This window comes from Miscanthus floridulus, chromosome 18 (assembly GCF_019320115.1).
Source record: "Miscanthus floridulus cultivar M001 chromosome 18, ASM1932011v1, whole genome shotgun sequence".
Taxonomy (NCBI): Eukaryota; Viridiplantae; Streptophyta; class Magnoliopsida; order Poales; family Poaceae; genus Miscanthus; species Miscanthus floridulus.
The window spans coordinates 125,354,657-125,374,753 of NC_089597.1; the positions used below are offsets into that span (position 1 = coordinate 125,354,657).

At 43.7% G+C, this 20,097-nt stretch overlaps 2 protein-coding genes across 5 annotated transcripts; one reads left to right on the top strand and one right to left on the bottom strand.

The window, feature by feature from the left end:
- The first annotated feature begins 747 nt into the window (after window positions 1-747).
- LOC136520894 (uncharacterized) lies at window positions 748-4,790 on the top strand. 3 transcript variants are annotated; one of them, XM_066514572.1, is made up of 3 exons: window positions 748-855; window positions 2,311-2,491; window positions 4,185-4,790. In XM_066514572.1, the coding sequence occupies exons 2-3, from the start codon at window positions 2,381-2,383 to the stop codon at window positions 4,635-4,637; spliced, it is 564 nt and encodes a 187-aa protein (XP_066370669.1). In that variant the 5' UTR covers window positions 748-855; window positions 2,311-2,380; the 3' UTR covers window positions 4,638-4,790. The 3 variants fall into 3 exon arrangements, with proteins under 3 accessions (XP_066370669.1, XP_066370670.1, XP_066370671.1); XM_066514573.1 differs by lacking the exon at window positions 748-855 and adding an exon at window positions 909-923; XM_066514574.1 differs by lacking the exons at window positions 748-855; window positions 2,311-2,491 and adding an exon at window positions 2,506-3,638.
- Window positions 4,791-10,884: 6,094 nt separating this feature from the next.
- LOC136519900 (uncharacterized) lies at window positions 10,885-19,011 on the bottom strand. Of its 2 annotated transcripts, none has more exons than XM_066513282.1 (19): window positions 18,768-19,011; window positions 17,290-17,440; window positions 16,967-17,194; window positions 16,752-16,838; window positions 16,567-16,656; window positions 16,369-16,495; window positions 16,115-16,215; window positions 15,857-16,025; window positions 15,635-15,756; window positions 14,926-15,054; window positions 14,720-14,818; window positions 14,578-14,635; window positions 14,416-14,491; window positions 14,175-14,301; window positions 13,916-14,073; window positions 13,391-13,463; window positions 13,098-13,292; window positions 12,756-12,849; window positions 10,885-12,180 (listed from the first exon to the last, which is right to left on the bottom strand). In XM_066513282.1, the coding sequence occupies exons 2-19, from the start codon at window positions 17,362-17,364 to the stop codon at window positions 11,342-11,344; spliced, it is 2,847 nt and encodes a 948-aa protein (XP_066369379.1). In that variant the 5' UTR covers window positions 17,365-17,440; window positions 18,768-19,011; the 3' UTR covers window positions 10,885-11,341. The 2 variants fall into 2 exon arrangements, with proteins under 2 accessions (XP_066369379.1, XP_066369380.1); XM_066513283.1 differs by lacking the exon at window positions 18,768-19,011 and adding an exon at window positions 17,797-18,709.
- Window positions 19,012-20,097: the final 1,086 nt, after the last annotated feature.

Sequence of the window (20,097 nt, forward strand, 5' to 3'; positions counted from 1 at the left end):
AACTGCAGGTGTGAAAAGACGAAAATGCCCTTAAGTTCAAATATGTTATTAATTTTTTTGAGCATCTTAACGACTTCAAATGAAAAAACTCAAAACTAGAAAGTCGTAGATCTCGTCGAGATCTATAATTTTCATATAAATTTTTTTTTCATTTAATTTCGCAAAAAAAATATGATTTGATATGATTAATATATCTTAGAAAAATCATATTATTTTTTTTTTGCGAAATTAAATGAAAAAAAAAATTATATGAAAATTATAGATTTCGACGAGATCTACAACTTTCTAGTTTTGAGTTTTTTCATTTGAAGTCGTTAAGATGCTCAAAAAAAATTAATAACATATTTGAACTTAAGGGCATTTTCGTCTTTTCACATCTGCAGTTTAACGGCGTTAGAGCCCAAACTGACAGAAGTGGCATAGATGACACGAAAAAGTTGAAGTGGCGCTGAAGACCGCTGAATTTTTTCAGAAACACACAGAGAATTACGATCTTTTATAATGGCACACGGGGAAAAAGTCTCTACCCTCAGCCCCTTTCTCTTTCCTCAGTCGGTCAGCCGAACGCTCCCGAACCAGAGTCGCGTGTTTCCAGCGGCGACGCGGCGTGGCCACCAGGCGGCGGCGCGGCTCCTTCTCCGTCCGCCCCGCTCCCCCCCTACTCATGCCCGTGGCTCCTCCCTCCGCCCCGCTCCCCCTCGGCGGCGCGGGTACCGGCTGGGGCGCCGCGCGGCCTGCAGCGGAGCCCGCCCCGGCTCGCGCCCGCGGCGGCGCGGCTGGGGCCTCGCCCGCTGCCCCGCCCCCCGCCCGGCCAAGATCTGACGATCTCATCGCCCCCTTCAGCCTGGTTGGTTGGTACGCCCTGCTCTCCAAATCAAAGTAGCCTCTTCGATTGAGACTTCAGTTCAGGCATCAGTGAAATTGTAAGATAAGGTTGTTCGATTTGTAAATTAGATTAATCTCTACGGTTTCCAAGATTTGTTGTACTTCTTTATGCTTGCCTGATCTGATTTACTAGATTTTGCGGCCGACATGTTCTTGTTGTAGGGCCTTGTTTAGATGCAAAAAATTTTGCAAAATGGCTACTGTAGCGTTTTCGTTGTTATTTGGCAAATAGTGTCCAATCATAGTCTAATTAGGCTTAAAAGATTCGTCTCGTGGATTTCGTCTAAACTGTGTAATTAGTTTTATTTTTTATTTATATTTAATGCTTCATGCATGCGTCCAAAGATTCGATGTGACGGGTAATGTGAAAAATTTTGCAAAATTTTTTGCAAACTAAACTGGACCTAGATTATCACGAGTATGGATTTCGTAGTCAGAGTCCAGACCAAACAAAGCTTTGATTCTTGAGATGCTGGTTCTTGTTCCAATGGGAATATTGGTTGCTTATGTCAACCAGACATAATGAGGGAAACTTAATGATGTCATTTAGACCTCTATGTTAGTGTTTGACATGTCATTTAGACCTGTATGTTGGCTTCTATTATGGTACTATGATGACATGTTATATGGATATGATTTATATGTACTAGTTGTGTGATATTAAATTATGTTTATGTGGATTGTCAGCTGAATTGCTGTTGAGTTTTTCTAAAAATTTTGTATAAAAATTGTCTACTTGCTGTCTGTAAATAGGGGTAAAAACACAAATAACATAATAAAACAGGGGTAAAAACGCATGGGCAAAGTTGTCCTTTTGTCCAAAAATTAACACCATTAGAGGGACTTCACAGACCAGGGGTAAAGTCTTCCTTCGTTTAAAAATCGCGGGGGTAATATCACAAAGTTAAAAAAATGAGGGCAAAATCACAAATGCGCTTCAAAACAGGGGTAGAAACGCTTAAGCCCCTTACATTTTTATCTAATGTAAACGAGGATAACATAGTTCACACTTTCATGGCCATGAACAAGCGTAAAGCAAAATCTCTCAAGGCGCCGTCGTTTCCTTACCTGCTGCGATCATATCGGTTCCCCAGCACCTGCTGCTGCTGGACCCCTTCCTCAAGGTGCCACCTCCGGCTCTCTTCCGCAAGCTCTGGCCTGCTGCTGGCCCATTGCTGGTTGATGCTCTGCTCTTAGTAGTTTATACATCATGAGTACCAGGGCATGTAGGCAGGATGACTATACTGCTGACTAGGCTCGATTGTACGATTTGGAAACATTGTTTGATCTGTATCAATTCCACATCCACAACCACATTCCATTAATTAGGATTCTGCATGCAAATTGAATGGACCAAATTCAGTTATAGATGGTCAAATGTGTCTAAAGTTTCTGGGCTGTAATACACTTTTTGTTCTTACACAGATTGACTAGCATCTGCCTACAAATCATTCCCCTTGGTATTTATTGAGCACTGCAAGTGGTTGAGGTAAACATGCTGAGGAGCATCTTGAGCCAGTCATGGAAGAGAGGAGCACATATGCTACGTGAAGGAAATTCAGCACCGGCTCTATTAACTTGCTGGAGTCAATTTCACAGCGGGCAGGTAACACAGAGCATTGTCTGACAGCAATAAGTTTAACCCTCGGAGTTCTGTCGTTATAATGATTAAATGAGCAGATTTTTTAACTCAGCAACTTACACACCATGAAAAGTAAGTTAAGATGCTTAATGGATGATGTGAAGATGCAAATGCTGATAGGATTGTTTCTCTTTTCTTTTTTTACAAGTTTTTAGGATGAAACATCCTTGTTTGATTAGTGCTAAGTTTTCTTTTATCAGTTCTATCTGGATTGTGAATTACTGCTTGCAATTGGATTTAGAACATGAACGATGAAAGTTTGGCATATATTGTATGATTGTACCACTATCACTCATGTCTCAAGTGACAGGTATCTCTCCTGGGTCAAGTGATTGTACAATAGCTTGTCTCGTAATGCATTCTATTCCTAAAAGACTAAGCAAATCTATGATGGCTTGTTTGATGATAAGTAGGCTCACATACATTAGTTTGGATTGTCTTCTCGTATACAGTAAAGTTGGGACGGTCCATGTTACTCCCATAAAGTATAGCCAGAATTTGCTTAACCCCCTAAAGCGTTTAATTAACCCTTTTGCTGCTAACAGTTCCTGGTGCACTAGATTAGACGGTTTTGTCAAGTAGGAAGACCAGTGGTGGTCGACCTAGCCAATTAGGTTATTTTGTTCCACGGAAAGATTAAATAGCTCATGGTTGACTAAACATAATGATACAATGTCCACCTTTTGCTTCATGCCAAGAATTTGAGGCCATTTGACAGCTGCGCTGATGTAGCCGGCGTTTCCTAAAGGCCTTGTTAATGTGGTACCAACACAACAGAAGCAATCAAGCAACAGTAGGATGGGAATGATCGTCGCTGTGCCACCTGATTTGCATGGACGTGTGCCTTACAGCACAGCTTCACGTTAAGGAACAGTAGACGTTGACCGTATAAGCAGCACCACAAACTTCATTTGTGCTGGCATATCCTTGAGAATGTTATCGATATTGCCCGCAACATTGAGGGACCCATCAACTTTGACATTTGCCTCAACGCCGAGTATGCAGATTGGTTGGCTCCTTTCTCGGTGTGGTTAGCTGTGACATGGCAAGCACGCTGGAGGGTTTGCCTTTATTCTGGCATGGTGAACTCTTGTGGTTCTTCAATTTCATGGTGAGATGAGGCCGTTACAATAACATAACACAGATAGCAAATCTATTGATATAAGTTATTCTGGTTGGCAAGACCAAGCAGACTTTACATCCATGTTGCAAAGCCGAGAATGGCTAGAAGGAAAAGGTGAAAATGATCTGGTTTAACAAAGAGAGAGGATTGCGTTAGGGGGCTAAGCGGATATCGGACATACTTCCAGGGAGTAAAATTAACTTATTCCTATAATGTTCTTGCAAAATCCAGATAAATCTTTTCCCTCTGTGGTAGTGCCTAGAAGAAATCACATGCCTTAACTGGGTTTTAGTCTTGTGGGCATGGAAAGCTGTAAGCTGTACTTAGATGAGCAAACGCGTTGAATGATTCATTGACCAAAGATGCAATGGCACTTAAGCTCAACATACTACTTAATGAGTCAGAATACCATGGCTCCTGCAATTTGCTTCTAGAATTTGTTATAACTGAATGCAATGTAACCTGCTAGTGTACATACTTTGCAGATTCGTCATCAGTTGCTGACAGGTATTGGATTATGTGTTTCCTTTCCAGGTCTTAAGTTCTTCCAGGAGCTTCTTTGGTGTGGAGGACTTTGTGGATGAAGACAACAGTAGGCCATACACATACAAGAAGGAGAAGAGATCTAAGAACCCTCACAAGCACATTTCTTTCAAGCAGCGCACCATTGCCTACATGGAGCCCTTCACGCTCGACGTCTTCATTTCCAAGCGCTTCGTCTCGGCATCCCTTACACACCGATCGACCTGCAGGCAGGTTGCGGTTGCCGGGACCAACTCAAAGGATATCAAAGCGGTGCTCAAGTCGAGGTCCGACATACCGGCCTGCTTGGCCGTGGGCCATTTCCTGGCGGAGAGGGCGAAGGAGGCCGACGTGTTTACCTGCACGTATACACCAAGGGAACGGGACAAGTTTGAGGGAAAGATTAGGGCAGTTGTTCAGTCACTGATCGATAACGGGATCAATGTGAAACTTTATCTTGACTGAGTTTGTGTTGGTATGAATAGTCCCGTTGAAACTTGCAAATGAGTTATCTGTTGCTAGGGATGTAAGTTGGAAGTGTTTTTGTGTCATTAAGTCTGATACAAAAACTTGCTCAAATGAAATGGAATGACATTTCAGGTAATTTGAGTGAGGTGAGAAATGAACTAGGGCCTTGTTTAGATTGCAAATTTTTGCAATCTGGATACTGTAGCACGTTTCGTTTATATTTGACAAACTTTATTCGATCATGGACTAACTAAGTTCAAAAGATTCGTCTCGTGATTTACAACTAAACTGTGCAATTAGTTATTTTTTTACCTATATTTAATACTCTATGCATACGTTCAAAAATTGATGTGATGAAGAGAGAGTGAAAAAACTTGAATTTGGAGGTGATCTAAACAAGGCCTAGAATGACATTTGACTGTAATTAGTTAGCTGACATAAACACATTATTGGATACCTACTTGCGTCCTTGTGACCTTGTCTGTTAACGTGACCATAAATATACTAGGAGCTTTAGTGCCCAAATAAGCTATCGTTTTCAATTTTCTTGCACTGTGTATTGTGATCGTGATCGCCTAGAAGACGAGGCACTTGTCTATCTACGACTACCGTGACGTCATCAGTTTTTTTTTGTTGTTGTTTCTGTCGTACGTAGCTAGTGGAGTGCTCAAGTGAAGTCCACCAGCAGTTGGTTGAGCTGAAGGTGGGCCTGAGGCTGAGGCCAAATTTTTATCTCAAACTAGCACATCAAATCTTACGACACATGTATGAAATATTAAATATAGACAAAAAAAACTAATTGTACAATTTAGTTGAAAATCGCGAGATGAATATTTTAAGACTAATTAGCCCATGATTAACCATAAGTGCTACAGTAACTAACATGCGCTAATGATAGATTAATTAGGCTTAATAAATTCGTCTCGCAGTTTACAGACTAGCTATGTAATTAGCTTTTTTATTAGTATCTAAAAACTCCTTCCGACATCCCTCGAAACATCCGATGTGACATCCAAAAATTTTCATTTCACGAACTAAACCCTAGGCCAACAGAAAAAGAAAACTGACGAAAGCGAGCGAAGAAAAGGCACAAGCTACGGGTGGATCGCTTCGCTTTGCTTGACTGCTCCACTAAGTTTGAACTGACCAGCTGCTATGCTAGCCTTGACATTGTTATTAATTTCTAGTAGTACTAGGTCATTGGAGATCGATTTGGACCCCACTACGGCCCCGTTCGCTGGTCTGAAATTTGGCTGAAACTGACTGAAAAATACTATTCTGCCTAAATTATTGTGAGAGAAAAACACTGTTCTAGCTAAAAAAAGAAGCCGAACAAACCAAATATGGGGTAAGCCGAACAGGACCAGAAAAGGTTAACAATAGCCTAGCCATCAACATGGCAATTGCCAATTGGATTTTTTTTATTTTTAACATTTTTTAAAACTAATTTTAAATCTAACACTGTTTTTTTCTTCAAAACTAACATTTTTTGCCGCGCCTATTGCCATGGCGTGGTGAAACGCCTGTGTCACGCCATGCATGGTGGCGCGGCAGGAGGCTGATGTGGCGAAGACCGAGGCCACTGACCGGTGACGTGGCAGGGTCTGCCACGCCACCGATCTTGGCGCGGCAGTGACGCGCTACGGCGCATGGTGCAGCAGGATCAGATAAATATCGCCCGCAAGCCGCCCCTGCACCCGAGCTGCCCGCCCTGCCTCCTGCCTGTCGCCCCTGCCCGAAGCGTCGTCGCCGCCACGCCCGCAACGCCTGCCCCCGTCGTGCCTGCACGCTGACCACCGCGCCCGCCCGTCCGTGCCCGCCCACTCCGGCCGACCCCACGAACGCCGACGCGTCACGGCCGTCGGCCGCCCGCTCATATCAAGGTAGGCTCTCTCGATTTCATGTTATTATGATTGCTATTTTAGTTAGGGTTAGTGATTTATGATAGTTAGGTTGGTGAATTTGTTAGGATTTGTTAGTGATTTGGGATAGTGATTTAGAATTAGTTAGGATAGTGATTTAGAATTTGTTAATGATTTAGGATAGTTAAGGTTTGGTTAGATAGTTAGGGTTTAGGTTACTGTTAGTTAGGATTTTGGGTTTAGGGATTGATTTTGGGTTTAGGTTAGGTAGTTAGGGTTTAGGTTACTGTTAGTTAGGATTTTGGGTTTAGGGATTGATTGTCGGTACTTAGTAGTGCGTGATACGGCGATTTGGATGACTTGATGAAGTTTCGTCAAATGTTTATTTTTCTAGTGAAGTTGTTTAATATGTCTATTAATGTTACTTTGAATATATACATGTGCTTTCATATTGTGTTCGTATTGTACAACAAGTAGTTCAAATTTTGCAATGCTACATAATGTTAATTTGAATACTCTAACCCTTTGTTTATCAATTTGTAACAGGATGACCCCTCCTATACAGCACCTGTTGTATCCCATTCTTGAGGTGGAGTACGACGACCAGCACCGAACACACATCTTGAGTGACACCAATGCATAGGTGGTCTTGCCTACTTTGAGGCCCCACACGCACACCAGGGCGCACCAGTGGGACGAGCGTTACGCGCCGTATATACGACGTGCCGGCTTCCTCGAGCTTGTCTGTGTTGTCAACTATGGTTTTCCACCCCTTGACCCAGCACTACTTACTGCAGCTGTAGACAGGTGCGAGTGCCTTCTTTGTACGTAAACATTCTTATAACAAATTTGAGTCAACTAGCAGTTGTTCTATTCTTATAATAGGTGGAGGCCTGAGACTCACACGTTCCACCTACCTTGCGGCGAGATGACCTTGACCATGCAGGACATGAAGGCTATCTTTGGCCTTCGGTTGGGAGGACTTCCAGTGACGGGTATAGTTAACAACGATCACTAGAGGGAGCTGGTGGCTCAGTTCACTGGCTTTCTTTCATCGGACGATGAGGTTTCAAAGAAAAATAAATGAGCAATTCAAGCCTATTTAATTCTTGCATTATTTTTCTGCAGTCATCGCGTCTCATTTTCTTTGGTGAATTTCAGGAAAAGTTTTGGAGTTTTGTCGTCCTGGATCACAGAGCGCTTTGATTACTTGGACCCACAGGCTGAGGAGGCTTAGATCGACAGGTTCGCTAGAGTGTGGCTCTAGCACTTCCTTAGTGCTTTCCTCTTTCTAGACGTCTCGGGCAACACCATCAGCTGGATCTTCCTTGACATACTACGCCAGCCGTGGGAGAATATAGTGGCGTATAGCTGGGGCAGCGTAGTCCTGGCATGGACGTATCGATAGCTATGCGTTGCCTGCCGTCGCACCTTAGGGTATGCGAACCTTGGGAGTTGCTCCTACCTACTCTAGGTTTGGTGTTGGGAACGATGACCCATTGGGAGGCCCCTTAATACTAGTTTACCGGTAAGTACTTCGGTTCACTATATTCTTCGTGGCAGTTACATATGATGAGATTATTAATGGCTAATTCATTATCGTGTTCAATGCAGCAATGGAACGGGCATGATACACTCCCTACAGCTATGTATATCTGGACGGAAGTAGAGTTAGTTAGAGAGAATGCGAGGCGCAAGTACAGGGAGTACACGGACGGTCTCGACGTCCTGACACAGCACCATGTTACGCTCTCTTTATTATCATACATGTGTCTTGTTAGATGTACACTATATCACAACCTAACTCAATTATGAAATGTTCAGGTGCATTGGTGTTCTTGGTATGCTCCGGAGCTCTAGTACCATCTTAGTCCTGTCACTAGGAATGAGTTAGACGAGTATCGCTGTAACGTTCCTCTTATTTTCTTCCACATGGTCGAGATTCACTTACCTATCAGGGTCTGCAGACAGTATTGCACGGGTGCGTTATCAATTAATAACAAAGCTACAATTCAGATGTGTGTGTGGTACAACTAGCATCGTTTTGTTGCAGGTATGACCGCAGGAAGAGGTACAAGACCAAGGATTAGCGCGTGACACACAACGCGCACATCCACTTGTGGGAGACCAGGGAACGGTAGCCGGTCCATGCGGGTCCTCCACACGAGCAGCACACCTTCGACGAGTACCTGCGGTGGCTTCACAGGTCTATGAGGACACATATCAAGCCCTCGTATACTAAGGAGTCAATTGACGAGGACTCGAAGGAAGATGTGTTCGATGTTGCCACGAGAGAGGACACATAGCTACAGAGAGCCCTGCTTCAAAGATACGTGGTAAGATACTTAAATGGTACAATTTATTATCCTTTTGCTATTAAGTATATGTACTAAAACTGTCCAACCGCGTTTCTGTACCCAGGGGACACAATTGTCAAGGATGTCCAACGAAGCAGCATTCCGGCTTCACGAGTCTAGAGGGTAGGGGCCAGACGTTCTCGAGGCTTTTGTGGAGGTAAACATAAACTTGTTCGTTCCAAAAATATTTCTTTAGTGTATATGTGTTTGAAAAATGCACTAACTTTAACGTCTATTTATGCAGAAGATGAAGAAGAGCTGCAGGAAGCTAGCTCAGAAGCTGAGCTGCATGGACACTCCTTATGTAGAACCGTCACTCCCGGCGCGATCGGGTGGCACGTCTTCAACCTCTTTGAGGACACCAGCTGACTCTTCTCAGCCGGTGGCAGGTGCCACTTCCGCAGTGCGTCCACCACCACATCATAGCACTGGAAAGGACCTTGCAACCGAGGACGACGACGACGATGACGACGATGACCCCCCAGGCTTCCGTAGACAGCATGACCAGTGGGACGATTTGCCGCAGGATGAGATCGGCATGTGTCAGCTAGGTGGTGCCCCGCTTGGTACCCAAGGAGCCTCATAGGTACTAACAAAGGTAATTTCTTTAAATACGTAGGCTCCATGAACTAACGATCATAAAGATTATAAGTAATCGTGCATATCATATACTTACAGGGTACGAGCCGTACGCACCGGCAACGCAACCACACCGACGTTGGCTATACTCCCAATGTGTTGCCAACAAATTCGAAGAGACAGAGACGTCCGAGGGATCCTTACACTCCTGGGGTCTTAGTTTATTAGATCGAACGAATATTGGCGTCCAAAACTTGCAGGCTTAGTTGATTATGCTATGTCGAACTTATGTCAAACCAATAAAAATTTTATGTGGCAGCTTATCAACTTGCGCACGGACTGTATTTATCTGCTTCATATTCGTTTCAATGCGTCGCGATAGCACTGCCGGCGAGATTAAGTAACAACTAGTTCGGGAACCGGCAGTCCCAGCGTATCTCGACGCCGGTGGCCGGCGTCTTGCGCGAGGGGTCGAGGAAGACGGGGTTCATGGTCGCGTCGCTGCCGATCCTACAATATGGGGCCAAAAAGCCAAAAAAATAAGTGATTCGTTTTTAGCCTTTATAAAAAGAAAATGGATTCTTGAACCTCTTTCACGCTCATGTCACGTCGAGGTATTGCAGAAAAAAGAACCGCAAAATCCAATCCAATTTTTCGTAATCGATTAGTTAACATGGTGGTTAACCGTATTATGAAAGACGGAAAAAAATCATTTGCTTATCAAATTCTCTATCGAGCCGTGAAAAAGATTAAAAAAAGACAAACAAATTCACTATTTGTTTTACGTCAACCAATACGTAGAATAACTCCCACTATCGACGCGGAAAGTTCCAATTAAACCGTCCAGGTACTACCACGTCATGCGCCGTGGCGCGTCACTGCCGCGCCAAGATTGGTGGCGCGGTAGACCCTGGCACATCACCGGTCAGCGGTCTCGGTCTTCGCCACGTCAGCCTCCTACCGCGTCACCATACATGACGTGGCACGAGCGTTTCGCCACGCCATGACAATAGGCGCGGCCAAAAGTGTTAGTTTTAGAAAAAAAAAACAATGTTAGATTTAAAATTAGTTTATAAAAAATGTTAAAAATATATTAAAAAAAATCTCAATTGGCACTCTGTCTGTTGATTCTAGCTAGCTAGTAGCCATTTTCTATCCGTCTACCAGTGGTGTCTACGACGATGAGGCATTCCTCCATTTTCTCAGCTACTAACCTACAACAGATGGAGAATCGTGCAGCAGTGAACGGACACTGTCCAGCTTCCATGGGCCCCTCCCTTGTCATCGACGTCTGCTGACTGACTACGTACCGACTAGTCTCCAGATCGATGCAGACCGTATAATACTACTCCGTATATATGCATGACCGCTCCGTATATCACGGACGAAAATCTTGTTTCGTGATAACGCGTGCTCTGTGGATTTTTAGGATTTGGAAACCAAAACTTGTTGGCAGAAAATAAAGGAGGCAGTACCGTCCAATACAGTTTTTATCAAAAATACCGTCCAATACAAACAACACTAATGTTAACTCCAAGTAGTGTCCACATTACTGCAACCGCAAACAATTCAATAATTTCTTGTACTGGCCACTGAAAGGAACGTTCCCAGTACTCAGCTTGTGGTGCGTGCAGATTTATCCCCACATAGTCTGTATTTCACTATGCCTGGTTACCATTTTCTTTCACCGTACACATTACACAGTAGAATTTGCCGAAGCAAACAGTCCTCGGAGTTTTACATGCCACGTCAAAATCAAAGTGGCACGCGTGTATATATCGTATACTAATTAATATGGAGTATATACTGTACCACGAAAATTTCTGTGCCCCACCACCACCCACCTTCTATGCGCTATATCTTGTTTCACAAGTTATCAAATCAAACTGGTTTGCGCCGTCTGTCATCTCAGTTGCTCAGGTGGCGTCAGGTTGAGCACCATGTCAGGCCCCTTCTCGCCGGTGGCCGAGTACTCGTCCGGCACAGGCAGGCCCAGTTCTTCGAGGACGAGCCGGATGACGCCGCGCGTGACGCTCCCCAGCGACAGCATGTTCACCATCACCGCGATGGCGAAGTTGTTCTCCACGTCGCAGAACCCGGTCGACCCGCCCATCCCGGAGTGCCCGAAGTACCTCATCTTGCCGCTGCTGGCATTGTCGTACCTCCTGAACCCGAGCCCGAACTTGCCGTCCTGTTGCGCCATGCCCTCGTACTCGCCGACGCCCATGAACGCGTCGAGGATCTTGTCGCTGCTGAACATCCTGCTGCTGCCGCCACTTCCCAACACCACCGCCGCAGCTTCACTGTCGGCGTCGCTGGTGCACAGCTGGCTGTACCCGTTCTTGTCAGTGCTGCTGACATCCTGGAGGTTTCCCGTGGAGCCACTGCCGCCCTTCTTTCCAGTGCCCTTCTTCTTCTTGAGTGGCGCGGTCGGGAACTTGGGGGTGTGCACATGGCTGCCGAGGGGCGGCTTGGAGCCGGAAGAGTGCGGTGGAGGAACAGAACCACCTGTCGCTAGCGCCGCGTAGTATCGAGCGAGCGCACGAGCGGAGCAGTGGCCATTGGCAGCAGGGATGATGGCCCGCCGGACATTTAGTGTGTTGAAAAGAGCTGGTAGACCAGACGCCATCTGCGCGATGTTGTTCAGCAAAGCTGGCGGCACATCTGCCCCTGCCCTGATTCCTGATAGCTTCTGGAGCTCCTCGGTGTCAACTGTCAGCGCTGCCAGCCGAGATTCAACACCTGAGAATGCCACGGACGTCAGACAAAAGGGTATTTAGAACAAGATAGTATGCATATCGGTAACAGTAGATATTCCATCCAGGAGCTTGAAACTTCAAGATAAAGATTTACTACCTTTTATATGAACTGACCAAATAAGCACTAAACATTGTGAAATCATACAGAAAGGGTGACTACCTGAAATTTACTATTGCAACATGAAATGCTAAAACTGTGGCGCTGAAGCCTTTAAACTTCATTAGTAAAAAACTTTAAATCATTAACCTGATGCAGTACTCTACAGATGCATATGTAGTCTCTCCCACACTCATAGCTTGGCTGACAAATATCTGCCCTCCATTGAACACCCCCCCCCCCCCCCCCCCCCCCCCACATTCCCTCCTAGGTAGGAAAATCTTACATTCGAGATATCAAATTATTTTTTCTTGCTCCCGAGGACAACCAGAAATAGATCTCGAGAGCAAATTGGATTTCTTATCATAAAATAAGCTACAGATTAAGTGCACAGTGCTAAAAAAAGGATCTAATATTTGTAATCGATCTAAGCCCTGATTCATAAGAGATCTGCAACATACCTGGTGGAATGCCAACATATAGCTCCCCCTCAATGTGAAGAGGACGAACAATAGCCTCTTCTAGAACCTCTTGAAACTTCTTCCCAGATGCATGCTATTATTGTCAAATACCAGAGTTAGGATTCATGAAATTGAGTTACAACATTACATTGGCTTACAAACCCCATAATTAAGCTATGGGACCCAAAAAGAGAACTTGATGGGGGTTTACATCTAAATTTAGCTAACCATTAACCTTAAATTTAGTATGACCCACACAACAATCTACTAACATAATTAACGAAGGTCAACTCTCTCATTACAAACAAGGCTCAATTTATGTGATGGCAGGAAGAAACATACCTCTATGACTCCCCCACACAGCCAACCAAAGGAGAGGTAATGGTAAATTTGTGTGGAACCAGGTTCGGTCTCAGGTGTACACTTCGTAATCTGGTTTTGTGTCTCCTCCCAGTCACATACCAACAAAGGATCATTCTTCACCACATCACCCAGTGCATTGTGCAAACCGGATGTGTGATTTAGAAGATGATGGACCTTTATTAGGATTTAGGAAGTAGCCAATGAGATAGTCTATTAGCCAAGAAATGTCATGTCTCATCAAATAACAGACGCGGAGAAGTTTTATACGTTACCTTTATTAACTCCTTTCCATTAGTTCCAAAATTTGGCCATATGTTGGCAACTGTTTCCGCATACTTCAGCTTCCTGAAAGATTGGATTATGATGTCACACAATAGCTGGTGCAACTTCAACTTGTCGAATAAATGTCAAAATGCACAGTTGAAGTTCTTAACATCTATTTTCGCAATTCTACATTACGCTCACAAAAAACGGACAGGTTAGAAATGGTTGTTGGACCATTTTTCTTAAAATAGTCCCAGGTGGACCATTAAGTGAGCAATTTTCCATCTAATAAGCATATAAAGAAGGAATATCCTTGTTTTGTAGGCAAACCAGTTGGGATATTATAAAGGAGTGGAATGCCACAATGTTACAGCTCACACCCCCCATAAAAAGATTCCACGAAGATGCTATACGTAAAGATGAGAGACAATTTATATGCACACCAAATTCTGTAATATAGTGTAAACTAATATCATGCAGACAGATTTAAACTGGCAAGGTTAAAAGAAACTAGGCACTGGATTAATACTCACCCTTTGTCCACAAGCCAATGTACCATCCCAGCAGTGATACCCTTAGTCACTGAGAAAACAGGAAAGAGAGAATCAGGTTGAACAGGTCGGGGATCATACTTCCCCAACATACCAGCAGCAGTATCTATTATGACCTTTCCATCTTTATATGCGCAGACCTAGGGAAGACACAAATGTAAGTGCTCCGCACACAGATCCTAAATTTTGTACAGAATTTCTGCAAGCGTAGTTGAATAATAGATTCAGAGGAGAGTCCTACCTGTATTCCTAAAATTTTGTCGCTTCCCAACTCAAGCAGATAATTTCTCAGTTTAGACTCCACATCAGAGTTAGCAGGTGAGTCAAAAATCCACTGACTGTTAGGTATTTGTCCATGTGTCAAACTCCTGACCAAAGTGAAGACATAAAAATCAGCAATGAAAGAAATGAGTGAGGTGATGTTTTTACTATAAAGATGGTGCAACCATTGGCATGATAATGTCAAGTAAATAGCATCTCACCCTAACAAAGTTGATTCAGCAAATGGCCTCATGATGTCCAGGTAAACTATCCTAACATTTAGTGAAGCTGAAAGACCTGCAGTTTTTTTTTTTAAATAAATGTCATTAAGATACTGGATACCTTAGAGGAACGAGTAAGCCCAAACCAAACACATACTGTACCTCTGAGGAGATTCAAGACCCTCATAAATATTATGGCATCCCCAGGGAAAGCATCAACCTAAAGGCATGAAAATGTCCATGTGACACCCCATTTATTGGCAGTGGAAACTGGAAACTAGCAATGCTGGGCATTCCAACTCACAGGATTAAAGCGTTGAACCTCCTTCTTGTTCAATTTCATCTTTTCTTGAAGAGCTTTTTTATTTCTCTCTCTTTGGTCATTTAGTGCCTTTATGTTCTCCTAATAATAAGTATGAATAACCACAAATAAACTGTTACTCCAAATATCCAAAATTACTAAAATGGAGACAAGATGACGAACAATGGATCTAGTAGACTTCAGCCTACCTTTGCTTCACTTGATGTGGTTGACTGGCGAAAGAATATTGTGGCAATATCCATAGCCTGCTGAGGCATGTCAACCCGCAGTTTAAGCCCCATCTCTGAAAATGCTGACAGCAGTGCCACATGATCTCCCTACAGATCAACATGTTACATCTCAGATGTGTAAATTACAGGCAATTAACTAAAGTATGATAAGCTGGAAACTACATGGCAAGCTATTTTGTAAACTTGGGTATGAAATGTCAAAATTTCCAAAAACAAGTCAAGTGACTCCAGGTCCAAGGAGAGACATCCCTTTGGCTTCGTCTTATGAGAGGGGAGTATCGAACTCTTCAGGGAGGTATATGACCTCCGAGCACTTAGCTCGAGGCTCTACCAGGCGAGCTATTGCTCAGTTCTCAACTTATCGCTTATAGCTTAGGGATATGTTACTATTGTAGCTTGGGGACATATCTCCCAAGGCTGCTTGATTTCACTTATTGGGGATATGGCCATCTTAACTACCAGTCTTATCACATCATAAACGAGTAATACCAAAAGACAGATAATATTGTTAAAAGAAAAGACAAGAAAGTAAACAAGGTATGCTTGCATGGGTTCTGAATCTACAGTAAGAAAAGAAGGGAATAGTTTTATATTATACTAGCAAGGTACTATCTACAGTGAGGAAAGAAGGGAATGTGCATTATATAGAAGATCAAGGTTCACAGACCTCTGCACATGACAAAAACATTTTTGCTAGTGCCTGCGTCATAGATTTAGATATGCGCTTAGTGAGCCCAAAGTCAAGGAGAATCGGTTTATGCGGAGGTTCCTTGCTCACAAGAAAATTACCTACAGAAGAAAAAAATGCATGCGACTATGAATTAATGTGCAACCAATGCAGAGCGGAAAGGTGAAAGAAACCTTCCCAAAATGAATATAATCTAAATACCAGGGTGAGGGTCGCCGTTAAAGAAGCCATCAATGTATATTTGATGAGCATATGCACGGGTTATCTCTTCGACCAGTTTCTGCTTGTCAACACCATATGCTTCCAATGAATCATTATCATTTAAGCGAATCCCATCCATATATTCCAAAATTAGAACCTTGTCAGTTGACTGACACACAAAAGAACAGTCTGTCAGATGACGGTAGCTTGATTTTCGAAAATTAATATGACAAACAGTATAGAAACTGACAGATAGACCTGAATAACTTCTGGAATGAGTACATCAACAGCACTGGAAACACTGCCACTCCCACAGTCAGTTTTGCGACTAAGATTCCTGGAGACGGCCCTAGTATTCTCTAAAATTGAAGAATTTATACCATACATTATCAAGACAACCTCTTCATGAGCCACTAGGCTTTGACTCTAATTTTAAAGAGAGGGACAGAACATGGAAAATCGTGCAGAGAAGCATATGGCAATATTAGTAAGAACCTGAGCAAGGAAAATACCTGCTTCATGGTTGAAATCAAGTTCCTTTGGAGCCTCCTTGCACCATTCATCAATCATTGGATTAAAATCATACCGAGGCTCTGCCCACGCTATCCATTCAACCAATGATTTTGCATTCTTCAGATCCTGACCACCAATACAAAAATGTAATAGACTCCAACTGTGCTAGACAGCATACTTGCAGGTTAGAGATAAACCTCTAATATGATCTCCTTGACACCATCATGCTGAATTTTGACAACTACTTCTCTGCCATCTGCCAGAGTTGCACGATGAACTTGCGCTATCTGTTACCAAATGTTCATTGGGAGGCTCAACTGAAATGAGCACACTATGATTTATATCAGATAACTAAAGTTCACTTTGATAATACAGTACTTACTGATGCGGTTGCGAGAGGGTCCACGACAAAATCAGCAAATAGATCACTCATGGGTTCTCCAAGTTCTTTCTCTATTGTTCCACGAACCTGCACAGCAGAGACAAGAACTAGGATAAGTAATTGCTTAAGTAACCTGCACGACAATACTATATTAGGACCAGACAAGAATTATCAATCTTTGATTCTTCCATTCATTCAAGGACAAGCATGCGTACCTCTTCAAAAGGGCGTGGAGGAAGTGAATCCTGCAACTGCTTGAGGACATTTATGTAGGGTTCAGGAAGTACATCTGCTCTTGTGGATAAATATTGGCCCATTTTCACCCATAAACCTTCTAACTCTATCATCAGGTTGAGGACACGGCGAGCATTTCGCTCATGTGTTTTCTTCCATATAGCACTCTTTTTACCAGTGCTAACCCATTGAACTCTCTTCTGAACAGCCTGCTTGTGCAATCAAGAAGATGTTAATCTGTTTCGAGAGAATGGAAGAGGCTGCCTATGGACAAACATCATTGAGAACAGGAATAGAACCACACCTTATAGTCGAAGTAGATAAACAGTGCCATAGAGAAAACCTTGAGGCGCCTGGTAATGGTGTTTCCCCATCCCATTGTAGGTTGGCAAGTCAGGACAAGCAGGGACAAAAATTCTGGCACACTCTAGGCTCCTAGTAAACCAGTTAGTTTTCTGCAGTGTCACAAGTTCAATAAAGAAGATCCAAATTATTTTTTGAACGTAAGATCCAAATTAGTATATTTATCAGAATTCAGAACTACTGATTCATTCTCAGGATAGTTAAGACAAGGACTTGACACGAAAATCAAATATATATGACAGGTTCCATTTCTGTTAAATCAACTAAGGATGGAGTAAATAAACAAACAGCAAAAGAAAGGATTCGCCCATAATTAGTGCCGCTCGCTGTCAGGGCAATTATTCAGAGATAATGACTTGACATGATAATCAGATTAACTTGACAGGTACCATTTATGTGAGATAAGCCGAGGATTATAGAGTAAAGAAGAAAACAACAAAACTGTAACTGAAAAGGATCCGCGCATTCCACGCCGCACATTAAGTAACATGCCAATGAGACGAGCAAGTAGTTTCCAAGACAATACACACCCAGAAATACACATCACAGCTTGAAAACTTGAACCTTGTCCTCACTCCCCGCAGGGTTTCCCACGTGTTGCAACTTTTCTCCTTCGCAAGTACGCCAAGACTTTTCCCATCATAATTCAGGAAACCATCACAACAGCTCGCAAAATCGCTGGCCTGTCAAATTTGACGTGCGGGGACCACTGAAAGTCGCTCAACGGCTTAAGGACAGGCACAAAAAAAAGACCACGGAAACGGTGTCTGCATCATCAAGCACGCTGCTTCCACAACCAACACCGCAAGAGAAGTACAGAAGCACGCCCCCAAATTCCAAGCCGCTGAATAACACATGGACAACATGATTCGAGCAATCCTACTTGTTGAGCAAAGCAACACTACAAGCCCCGGAAGCCGGAAGGCGCCGGTTGGGGGAAAACCATGATCTTTCGCATGATTCCAACACCATGTGGGATTGTGCGTGCTATTTTAACTGCTTTACTTGATCATCAAAGGCTCCATGCACGCAAAATCAATCTCCACTAGTACTTTACTCGATCATCAAAGAAAGGCTCTAGTGCGCGAGTGCAACAAAATGAGATTTATATATAATACCATCCGTCAGCAACTTAACATAAAGACGCATTTTTTTTTCAGTCTGATCGCACGAGTCATTTATCCTCACCAACCCCAACCCCTTCGGCAGGCACCCGTAATCCCAACGCAAAATCGACGCAAGAACCAGATGTAACGCCCAAAGGGGAGGGGAGATTACACCGGAACTGGCCGCGAAACCGCACAGAGCGGCAAAACCCACTCAGGCAATCGCAAGCGCAACACACGGCGGGGATTTCCGAGAACACCCCGACCCCCCAAGAAACAGCCGAGAACAGGGGGGAAGGGAAGAGACTATTACCTCCAATCGCTGAGCTCCGCGAGGCGAGGAGGAGGAAATTTGGCGGTTTCGGACGGGCGCCTGGGCCGCGCGAGTCGAAACTGAACCGGCCGGACAGATTCGCGAAAGAGGGAAAAAGAAAAAAAGAAAGGAAAAGGGGAGGATCAGTTCTGTTGTGAGGTGGTGGGAGCGAGGACAGAAATTTCTGGTCCTGACTCCTGTGAGGAGGAGGGAAGAGGAGCTTTGCGGAAGCAGAGAAAGCGTGAGAGGACAGAGGAGACCTATAGGAGTATTTTATTCCGGGAGTCCGGACGAGGCTGCTTTGCATCCAGGCCCCGACGGTTTGTCGCTATTGTGGATTCCACTCCGCCATGACAAGTCAGTTTTGGGTTGGAACCCCGTTCGTCTTCGTCCCCTACTAGTCGTCCCCTGCATCTGCATGCGGTTTCTTCTTCCTCACTCACCTTCCTCTCGTGCGGACGTGCGGTGCAGGAGCAGGACAGCAGCAGCCGCGACAATGACATCGAGCCTCACAAGTCACAGCGTGCTTTTCAGTGAGAACGCATCGGTCAGTCAACGGGAAAAACTGTTCGCCGTGCGGTTTTTGACCTTTTTGTCGTGTGGATGACATGGATACTGACGATTCCAACTTCTAGACGAATTCAGTGCAGTGTGGTGTGTGGATCATAGACGCCGCCGCCGCTTTGGTTTTAACGAAACGGAGAAAGAAGAATGACATGCGTTCTAACCTAGGGCTGTTCATATAATTCGACTTATTTCAGCCAGTCTGGTCGTTCGTTGGTTTCAATCAGAGTTTATCAGCTATGATATAGTATTTTTCTCTCACAACAAACCAGCATCAGTCAGGCTTATTAACCCAGAAACCAATCAGCGAACGAGCTACCTAGCAGAAGTGTCTGGATATTGCCCCTGTTCACTGGGAGGAATTTGGAAGAATTTGAAGGAATTTGTGAGAGCATAAACAGTGAAAACCAGCCATAAACAGTGAATTCCGGCTGGTTTTTTTACCAGCCGAACGACGCCATTGTAATGGTATTTCCCCTTTCTTTCCAGGGTCGGTTTGGTAGGACTCCCAAACCATTTTGACTTCTTTTTTTTTGTCCGATCATTCTACGCCAATGGCCGTGACCGCTCACCAGCCCACGATGCCATTCCAACTCAAATTTTGATTTTTCTCGTAGTTCATTCATCATCACTAAAATCATCCAATGTTTTCTTTAAACCTTTAGTTATGTTTATGGTCAACAACTATGATTTGTGACTGAAAATTTCATCTCTCGTATATTTTTTTCGAATACGCAAAAATATTTATATATTATTATATTAAGAA